The sequence below is a fragment of the Cariama cristata genome, unplaced genomic scaffold (genome assembly GCF_000690535.1).
Source record: "Cariama cristata isolate BGI_N322 unplaced genomic scaffold, ASM69053v1 scaffold4826, whole genome shotgun sequence".
Classification (NCBI taxonomy): Eukaryota; Metazoa; Chordata; class Aves; order Cariamiformes; family Cariamidae; genus Cariama; species Cariama cristata.
In genome coordinates, this window is record NW_009623677.1 from 11,198 (window position 1) to 22,354 (window position 11,157).

An 11,157-nucleotide genomic window follows, 5' to 3' on the forward strand; every position below is an offset into this window, starting at 1 on the left:
CCAAGCCCGTGCTGAATTTTTTACTTACATTGGGGCCTAGATAATTGACAGATTAGTTGAAGAAGTAGACCTAGATCTACAAGACATGCAACAGCAGGAGAGTAACCCCAAAACTCACTGCCAATCTTTTCTTCCCCCATTCGCTGAAATATATACCAATATATAAATTATAACCTATTTCAGGTAGAGAAGGGTGCTTCATTGCCAAGGGTCATATGCAGCCTTTAACATCTCAGAAATGATGAGAGGAGCTTTCGGTCCTTTGGAGTAATCGGCCATCCCAGCAATTCCCACAGGGCTCCTTCCCTCCTTTTCCCCTACTGTTAAGTACTTTTGCACTTCTCCGTCTGGCACTGCCCTCTCTTCTCCTATCTGCTCCTAGCTTTCCAGCAAGTAAATTCTCTCCGAAGCTCATCCAGCTCTCAGTTCTCTGATCTAACTGGAGTTTGCTTTGATACTTCCCAATGCCAGCACTGCTGCGGAACAGAAAGAAACTCTATTAGTGTTATTCAGCTTAGGGCTGTTCACAGCCAGTAGAGAGTTGCTTTTGTAGTCCTAGCTAGGCAGAGAGGAAAGGGTCCTTTTTTCTCTCTGCCCTTTTATTAGCCTCAAATACCACTCTTCCCTTTCAACCAGGTCCATCTATTCTCCTTCTGCTCATCACGGCAGCATGACGTTCGAACATCCTCCCTCCAGCCAATTATCCATGTCACACATCTGTATTAGACACATTTTTATACATAGGATTCGGTCCAGTTCCATTTTCAAATCCCCAGATGCTTTCTTTGGCCATTATGGCATTTTGGTTTGTTCTTAAATTTTAGGATAATCAGGCAAGATTGTGCTGTGGCAGAGAGCTGTAGAGCACAGCGCAAAGGGAAAAGGCTGCTGAGCTGGCCTTTTATCTGCAAAAAGCTGTTTCATGTTCTGCAAAGACAGAAAGCTGCCGACAACCGGGGAGGCAGGGGGCTCCAATTCTTACAGTACCCAACCTTGGTGGGCTAACAGCACGCTTGTTTGCAGAGCTGAGAGTTGCAAAGCGACCTCAGCCTGTGCTTCCTGCACACTCCAGTTTCCGCTCTAATCTGCACTTCGCTACAAGGGTGGAGGAAAGCTCTCTTACACCGCTCTCCCAATGGCCTCCGCAGCTTTGGATCCGCCCCATGGGGCACAAGACACCTGAAGGTTCAGAAGGTCCTGAGGACATCAGTCTACCTTGGGTAACTAAGCATGCTGCAACTGTCCCAGTGCAGGCAGGTATACAGAAAGGGGAATAACAACACCTAGATGGCAATTATTGGGGGAAAAATAAAGAAGTAACCATCCTAATCAGCCAACCGTTTTCATATCACAACAACTACAAAAATTCACATACAAGTGATCCAAAACAATTTGCCTTATTTGGTGACGCAGATTAGCAAATCTGCATATTCCCAAGAAAGTCAGGTACCAATCCCAGCTGAACTGCAAAATTACTTTATATTCATAACCTTCCTTCTTCCCCTCACTAGAAAATAAGCAAAAGTAGATAGCATGTGCTGAAGGGCCAGAGAAAAATCAGGATGATTTTTAGAAAGCATGAAAAAGACAGGTCACAGCAGACATTAAATTCACATCCTCTGGCAGAAAGATAGAGTACTCATTATTGATCTCCATTTAATTTTTGCTGTTGACAACCAAGACAGTGTGAAGATCCACTATGGAGTTACGACCTGTTTCATTCAGCACCAACTGTCAAAATGCACTCAGATTCAGAATGGCAAGAGCCCAGTTTGCAACACTGCTTTTTCACACTGGATTGAAGGGGTCTTCAGTTACAGGAGAAAAACCACTGTGACTATAGGGACTGAGGAAGAAAGGAGGTATGAGTGGTATACTTCTGAAGTTCGGCCCCAAAAATACATTCCACACTGTGACCGGGCGAAATAAAACTCCATGTAATGTATTATAAAGGGTATCTCCAGCTATGAAAGTGCTCTCTACCATACTGTGATCACTGAACACAGCTGGCTATGCCCAGATGTTCTATGAGGTTTCCGTAAGTTCTCCAACTCGTCTCTAGTATGACAGAAAAGCATTCACGCTGTGAAGTTTAAATCAGTCCCACTAGACACCAGTATTTCCTTCTTTGTTAGGAATGATGGAGATAGTCACACAACAGATACTTGAGACTACCATTGATCACTGTTCTAGTTTCATTAAATTCACATGCTAGATTTTGTTCAAGTCAGAGTAAAAAATATGTGGCATACTGTACAGCATTTTCATTAATACAAAGAATTTAGAACTAATCTTGTTCCACTCTGCAAAGACAAGCCATATTTAGCTCCCACCTTTTATTCTTCATTGTAAATACTCCCAACTCTTGCTTCATATCACCCAAAGGAAAAAAAGTTTGCCACAGTAGGCATCACCACCAGTTTACCGGTTAGCACAAAGAGACTTCTTTCCATGCAGGAGTAGAGAAAAGCCATAGCTGTTGTTCATGAAGACCTCTGAGGCTCAAAAGCAAGGTTTCCATCTCAGTCTCCCCAATACTTGTATTTAGTGTTTTCTGCACTCGAGTGAACTAATGGTCTTTATACGTACCTTCAGTCTCCACCTGGGAAATGCAGGACTGACTTCAACTTCTTGCTTCTGGGCTGAAGGATATACCGTCGTATACCTTGAAAGGCATTGAATGGCCTCAAAAGCACATGAAACAGACTGATGTCCAAGCCAGCATCTTTACAGACAGGAAGGATTAGGCTGATTAAAATCGCTTGCTTTGCAATGCATCATTCTTTCTCGGGCTCTCAGCAGTTTATCAGAATTTCTAAGTTAACTCCTGCAATACTGGGAACTTGTTTTCCTTTATAAAGGCGTACAAGCACCAGAAGAAATACAAAAGAATCATCTAAAGGGGAGATCACCTGGACAAGGCAACCTGAAATTAAACCAATCAGATGCATCATCTTTCCCTGTCATCCGGTCTTCTGAAAGTATTCAAGTGACTCATTTCTGTTTAGACAAATGTCAGAAAGAGCACAACATGCATGAAGACAGCACCAACACAGTTCATTCACAGACCCACCGACTGCATCAGCGTCAGGCAGGGTACTCACAAGGAGACAGGCAGAACTAACAATTGCTCAGCATTTGCAGCAGTGGTGACAGGAGAATAAAGGCATTTTAAGAAACACTGCATGTGGCCTAGGAACAGAGAGAGTAACATGGATCGGCTAGATTAGCAGTCACTGAAGTACTTTCATGGCCTGGTGCCCAAGAACTTGCAGCCATCATAATACAGGGACTTTACCGGTCAAAATGGAATAGCACACTTTATATTGCATGCAGAGGCCTGTGCTGAACTAGAGCAGAGCATGTGGTCGCAGAGATATGCCTGAGTGGCAGCTTAACAACAAGACAGAGACAAGGGGATTCAACCAAGGAGTTCAGCAAGACTTGGACACGGAATACAGGATAAGCATAGCTAAGCGCTGCTGACACTTGGGATCTAAGCCCAGAAACCTGGCAATACAGCCAGATATAGCAAATACTACTTACAAAAGGTACTGAGTATGCCACACAGGTGAGCTCTGTGCGAAGTTGATGAATGAACGTATACAATAAAAAGGTGACAAAACCCCAGAGATTTCACAAGGGATGACACAACAAAGTACGCACAGAATTTTCAAATATTCATACCATCATCTTTAGCTATTTAAAGTTTACAATTCAACTGTAAATATAAAGTTTACAATTCAACCACAGCACTGCAGTTACAGTACACTATGCCTGCTTTTCTCCTCCGTTTCTATCCAAAGATAGTTAATATGATGTCACAGTATCCAGAAAGCACTCACTACAATTAACAAAGATATCCATAAATTCAAATTTGTTGATACTTTCATACTGATTATTAAATATAATAATTGATTAATGTTTTAATAAGAAAATACGACAAAATAGTAGAAATCATGGTGGATTAAGACAAATCTCCATTAGAAAATGACTGAATCCATCAGAAGTAGAACTACTTAACTGTAATCAGGTTTGATTACAAGAAAATCAAGAAAAGTTGAAGCAGACCACCAGATACCATAACCTTTACTTCTACAAAGAAACAGCAAAGTATTCTTTTCTGAACTACAAAATATACAGCACATCCCTCAACACAGGCAAGGAAACATTTTTTTTTCCCTTCTCTTCCTCCCATACTTAATACCAGATCAGAAAAGTAGCTGTACTGCTGTATATTGCTTTTGACTCAAAACATGTAAGATGAGTTTTCCTGTAACTTTGTACAAATATGCATCTCTGTCCCTATGAACTTAGAAAAGCTGGAAAAAAGATGAAACTCTGTTCTCCTCCTACCCCCCAATCAGGAGAAAGTACCCTCAAGGTAAGCAGGCTTACTAAGACCAAAAGATACTGCAGTTCTCGCTGTGGCAGAAAAAGCTCGAACTCTCACTGGAAAGCATCTGTACAAGGTTAAACATACATGTTTAATTCAGGAGGAGAAAGATACTCCGGAATTTTCCCACAATAATAGCTCAATAAATATTGCTACATTCTTCTAAAACAGAAACAAAACTGATGGAGTCAAACATGCATGATAATACTTTGAATATTCACCTAATCCAAAGCGAGGGGCATCTCCTATGCAAACTTTATTACGCAAATAGGATAGTCTCCAGGTTCCTCACTCAATTAAGTGAAAATACCAGAAATGGCCCAACTAGAATCAAAGGCTGCAAAAATAAAGACAAGCACACTTCATTCTCTGATTCCTAGTTCTCATTTTCTTCCTCTTTTTCCCAGTGATGACAGACAGACAGATAGAAGAAAACATACATCCATCCCATAGTCTTCTATACAAGTAAATACAAAAAAATCAAGTGTTTATTGGAAGTCTGCATGAAGGCACAGATGAGCTTGATTACAGACACATCGTAACAATTACAAATATATGTAAACACCTTGAGATATACAACAAAGCAATAATACAGCTAATACAGGAATAAAATGCAACCTGCTAAAACAAACTTCTTTGTGTCTGAGGTTCTTTCAACGATAAGCTCCAATTCACACCAACAGAGTGTAATGCATTTAAAGTCATGACTTGGACTCATGCTCAACAAATCTGCACTTTGACCATCATTGTTACCCAGTGGATTTATAAATTTGATCCAAATTTGAACAGGCTTCCTTCACCAGGATCAGGGAAACATAGGAATAACCAGCTAGACACCAAATCAACCTATAACGAGGCTTCGTAGATTCTCTAAATACACAAGAGCAATCACCAAGGTACTGAAATGAAATAAAAACTTCAGAAAAGCTTAAGGATGCTTGTTCCATTTTTACTTGCATTTGAGGAAATTGCTCTATTTCTGCAGGAAAGGAACAGTCTACAGCTGTCAGGTGATTTTTTTTCTTCCTCCACAGGAGGCTTAGATTTCATCTGAAACACCTGCCAAAACAAAAGTCAGCAATCACAAACTAAAGTGCCTTGGACAGCTTAGGTTTTACCACTAGAATAAGACACCTTTGTTTATAGATACAGTATTAATTTATATTGTGAGAAAACCCGCCTTTGCACGTAGAAGACTACTTCCAATATTTCTGTGGAAAGGGGAATTGCTTTTTCTGTTTTTTAATTAGATACCAATGCCAGGAACTTGAAGAACTCCAACAGAGCACTTTTTGAAAGGAAATCGCACAGGAAAAAAAATTGTAGTTTTAGTACAGACAATTCCCAGGCCTAGCCAGAGTACTCTGAACAACAGTTTACTACAGGGACACAGTTTTCTCAAACTCAACCCTCAATGATCTGTCTTAACTCCCCACTCACCCTCTACAAAAGCTTTTTAACCTCTGGAGCCCAGATCCAGTGAGGAAAGACTCCTATCCAGGTAATACATGCAGAACAAAACCTAGCACAGGTACAACATTTTTCCTGACCCTGCGGCCACATCTTCCCTACCTAAAGATGAGGTAGTACTTTTCTTTGGAGCCTAACTAGTTGAATAGGAACAAGCACTATTCTCCCTAATGTAGCAGCTGTCTGCTAATGCAGCGCCAAACTCCATAATTTTACCACACTATTAATGCAAAACCAACCACAGCTGCTTTAAAAAAAAAAGTTTAAAAAGTCACGATATGAGTACACACACCCACTTGAACTGCAACTGCATCGTAAAGGCCACAGTCTGGCTTATTCAGTGACTTCCTCCAGTCCACAAAGTGGCAATGACTCTTAACCTCTATTTGTACTAGGACTAGTGGTTATTACCCAAAAGGAACATGAAGGATATCCTGAGTACTTATTACAGTATGATGTGGAATTTAAAAAAAATTAAAATATTAAGAACTCTAGTTCGAATCTGAAAAGGACTGGGAGAGGAATTCACCTCCTCAGGGAACCGAGGAAACCAGATTGTCTCTTATGCATACAGTTCATTTGGTAATGAGAGGCTCTGTTTTCTCTTTCTTCAAGAGGACAGACCTTTCCCCTCAAGGAGCTTGTTGTAACATATGCATGTATTATAATTTTATAGCTTACACTCATAAACCTTCTGGTTTCTCATGAGATGGCTTGAACTGGAGAAATATGCTCTGCATAGTCCATGCTCTGTAGACTCCCAAGGATCAAAAAGAAATAGACTGCCATGACTGGAACAAAAAGGAAACATCAAAAAGAGTTGAAAAGTATTAGAACTCATACTGCTTGTAAAACTAAGCATTACAATTAGAAAAAGCACTACAAGACTTGAACAAGGTCCCTGGATGCATCCTCTTTGTAAGCAATAACCAATACTGAGGATGTGAGATTGTGGTTTTTTGACTGACAAAGTATTCAAGACTCTTTTATTTGTCTCTGTGATTAGTTTCCATTTATTTAACAAAATATATGGAGTCTATACTGTCTCCTGTCAGCAGTGCAACTCACACACATCCCAGGAAGCTTTCTCATTTTTATTGCTTCCAAGATTGCATTTTTCATTCAGCTGAAGTACACAAGGATTCCACCTAGGCAGATGGATTCCGAAACACAAACATTTTAACAGGAACGGAATCCTGTTCTGTTCAGTTCCAGTACAGCAATTGCCAACAGAAAAGCACTGACGCCTTTTTAAAAAACTCTGATAGTCCTTTCTGCCCTTGGGAATATGCTCTCAGAGGAGTACATGCAATTAATTTTATCTGGCTGTTAGCCAGAAGATTATCTCCAAATAGTCTCATCTCTTCTTCCAAAGAACTTCTCTGGAACAAACCATGGATAAAACAAACTCTTAATGCTCTACAGAGTACCAGCTGCATTCCAGTGTCCAAGCCAGATCCCTTGAGAGAAAAAGTAAAAAGCAAGCTGCTTGATTGTCAGAAAGGAAAGCACTGCTGAAAGAGCTAAAAGATGTATTTATTTTTTTAAGCCTTTAGCTGTAAATGGGTACACTCACAAAATGTTCGTCACAGCTAAAAACTGCTTCTGTGACCTTACACAACTAGTGATGATGCAGTGTGGAACTGACAGGCATTAGTAATGAAAAGGACAACAGAAACCCACCCAGGTGCTTCTGAGATAAAGAAGCCAAGCACTTAAGCCCTCATAGTACGCTGAACCTCACTGTCAAGTGAGTTTCTCCAGTCTATAGGAGATCTGACAAAATCACAGCTGCAAAACCATAATTCATGACTATAATTCACAAGGAAAACTGAAAATCCATTTACATTTATTAGGAGATGGTTGTGCACAATTTCTCATCTTATTCAAAAAGTCTACAAATAGTTTAACACTTCTGATTGCAAGCAAATATTTGTTCAACGTTCTTAGTTAGGTAAGGCCGCTTTAGCGCCTTGTTACACTTTCAAGATTTAGTACACATTTGTCAGTTCTTTATGTTCCTCTGGTAACAATCCCACTGGAATAGTAAGGAGAGTTCACTAAGACACTTTATAACAGCAGCTGAACTTGGGTTACACAAATTCAGTTTTGGAATATGCTTCAAACGTAAATTCTTCTAGGCAATTTTCCATTTTAAGATCTTAAAAACACACTGTCAAAGGCTTCCCCCCCTCCCCCCGCATTTATACTATCACCACAATGAGCTCGCACTCTGTAGAGCCTATGTCCAAGAATCTCAAAGCACTTCAGAAAACGAGGGCACCATTTCAAATAGTGGTATACTTGAGCTGGAATCCTACCTATAAAAGAATATATTTTTTTCCTTCGTCTTATGTTTACAAAAGGACAAGCGTCAAACTAACTCAATCTTATCTTGACCTTAGTCCCACAGCTGACTGCCTGTAATTTTCTCACATGCAATCCTACCACTGACTCAAGAGCTCTGTTCAATTACAATGCTCACAGCTGAGTTTCCTCTATGGAAAGGTGAGCAATTATTTTCAGATGGAAACACTGGTCAAATTTTAGGTCTGCCACAATCTTGAGAATCACTTGATTAGAGAGTCACTACCATAACTAATGTAATTTGATAATGCACTTGATCCCATATTTGTTTAAGAAGTGTAATAGACTATATATGCATTTCTCTAAATTCTCTCAAGAGCTGAAACTACATAGCTATAGTGAAGAAATTCTATTTTTGCCTTAAGCAGAACCTTCTACAACTTTATTTTAACTTACTATTTTGATTTAGAGAACTAATTTCATAAAGATTTTCAGTTTGCAATTTTACTGAATAGGTAGCGGCAAACATGAAAATATATGTACAAGTGTTAGTATACTACTAGAATGCTGTACTTCCTTCTTAAAAATGTCCTTAATAAAGCATTAGGCATGTCAAACAAACTTTTGTAAACAAAAGATAAATTACTCATGTTCTGCTCTGATTATAGCCAGATACATATTCTCATAAAATAAACATTCTCTTGTCATTTTCCATGGCCCACATATCCATATATATGAGGTAAACCACTTAAAATCATCAATAATATATAAACCTCAGTACTCAACAGGAACCTCAGGAAAAAATGTGACTAAGATGTCAATATCAAGAAGTGACACTTTGTTCCACTGCAAAGTGAAACCAATTTATTTGTGCTAAATGAATGGAAAGAATGTATTCAGAATACATTTCTTTATACATTGTACCGGCTTAGGCTGCTAATAAGCATTCATTAGTGCCATGTTGTGCTACTTTCTTGTACTCTGTTTCTACCAAGCAATACAACATTTTGGCTGTTACGTCAATATATTCTTATATGCTCATCTTATATCTTATTTTCTAACAGACTTTTGAACGCTTAAAATACCTGTTCAAACTTTGCTTCAGGGGAATCATGATTAATATATTTTAACGAGGAAAAAAAAGTTATCATCAGCTGTTCTCTACAATCACATTGCCTTCTGCAGAAAAAAAAAAAATCAAAAAAAAAAATCAAAGAGCACACTTTAATCAGCTATCAGTAACCTGTGGGCAGGACCACACTTACCGAAGTTAATTGTGACAGATCACACAGTATGGGCAGCTTACAGGTTAACGTAAATGTCAAGTGAAATCATCAAATCTTAAGGTCCTCGAATTGTACATTCCACAGACTCCAACAAGCCAGTTCCCTCACTGTAAAATTCAGACTGTACCATACGTTTGAGGTGCTTTTAAACAGGAGAAGTATGGATGTGTCCTGTGTGCTGAATTAAGCTTATTTACTAGGTAATACAATAGAGTATGTGTCTTGGGCACTGATTAGGGTGTCTGACTCACTTTTGCACTCCAAGCTGTTATTTCAAATGACTGAAACGTAGTGCAGATTTTCCATAAGCTTGGTAAACACTGTAATATTTCAGAATTTATCATATAGCCTATCATGCCTTTAATTTTCTGCAAATTGTCCTGAAAAAATATAAAAAGGTATCCCTTTAATTTTACAAACCTAAAAGCCAGGAAAATGAAGCTTTGGAGCCAAGCAAAACGACATAATGCCGTATTACCAAACAGAGTAGCAAATGTTCCAGCCAGAGAATGGACATACATGTAGTTCAAGTAAACACTGATGGAAAACTTTGTTAAGTTAGTGTTGTAGACCCACAACACTGGCTGCATTTTATACAAACGTTTACAACACAATTAACAGTGAAGCCTATATAACCTCAGTGCAAATAAGTCAAATCCAAATATGACAAGTAAGCCTTTGGCTTTTAGTAAACTGCTCCATGTTATGAGTCCACTTCTGACATACAGACTGCTGAGCACATGCACTAAGGCTGAGAGGAGGGATGCACTGAATGTTGAAAAGTGGCTGACTGCGACGCTGCGGATTGGACCGTAGGTTGCACAGGCGGTGGAGGTGGTGGCGGAGGTGGCTGCACTGGGGTCTGCGTGTTTGGAGAAGGAGGAGGAGTGGGACGTTTAAATTTGTCAGGGCTGTTACTTCTTCGTGGTGAAGGCCTCTGCAGAACAAATATTGAAATTATATTTAACACACTCCTGAAGAACGCTAGGTGCAAGTCCTCTAATCAATTTATTGAGATTGGCAAAGGCAAAAAATAAAATCAAACCAAAAAACCACAAAAAAAATTCTGATCAATTATGTGTGAAGAAACCACTCCAAAACATTGGAAAAAATCTCAATACAACTTTTACATAAAATAAATGTTTCTCTGAAACAGAGTAGCAAAGGAAAGGGGAAGTACTTTTGACATCAAACAGAACATGCATTCCTTCCTGTCAGCTTGAAGGAAATGAACACAAGACCTATGTCCTGAAGATACATTTACCTATGATGACCAGCAACCTAAAAAGAAATGAGAGATGCTGTAGAGACAGCAACTCCCAGTTGTGCTTGCCCAATCAGTAGGTGCTGATGAACCTTTTAACTTTACACCACTGGCATATGAAGTCCAACTATGTGGTGCCTGAGTGTGGGTGGAAATGTCTTAAATGCCAGAGAGTCTGCCCAGAACCTCTAGCTCTCTGAAAGACTCTTAGCCTGCACACTGGAGCAAGACCAAAATATAATACAAGTTGTTCTCTGGTGAACAAAAAAAAGATTACAATCCTTTCAGCTGCAGGGGTGAAGCAGTTGTTGGAGAGCTCCTCTCAACAGAAATCACAGATTTTCAACAACCTGCACATTTAAGCATAAAGATTTAAAATTCACTTCATCTTTACAAATGGGGGCGGGGGGGGGGGGGGAGCACTCTTTTTTTAT

At 39.4% G+C, this 11,157-nt stretch overlaps 1 protein-coding gene across 1 annotated transcript in view; it reads right to left on the reverse strand.

The window, feature by feature from the left end:
• Positions 1-7,695: 7,695 nt before the first annotated feature.
• Positions 7,696-11,157, reverse strand: part of CCDC6 (coiled-coil domain containing 6) — an 18,914-nt gene continuing 15,452 nt past the window's right edge. The window contains exon 7 of the mRNA XM_009702836.1: positions 7,696-10,396. Coding sequence (XP_009701138.1) covers positions 10,205-10,396 — 192 coding nt within the window. The 3' untranslated portion in view covers positions 7,696-10,204. The remainder of the gene's footprint in view (positions 10,397-11,157) is intronic.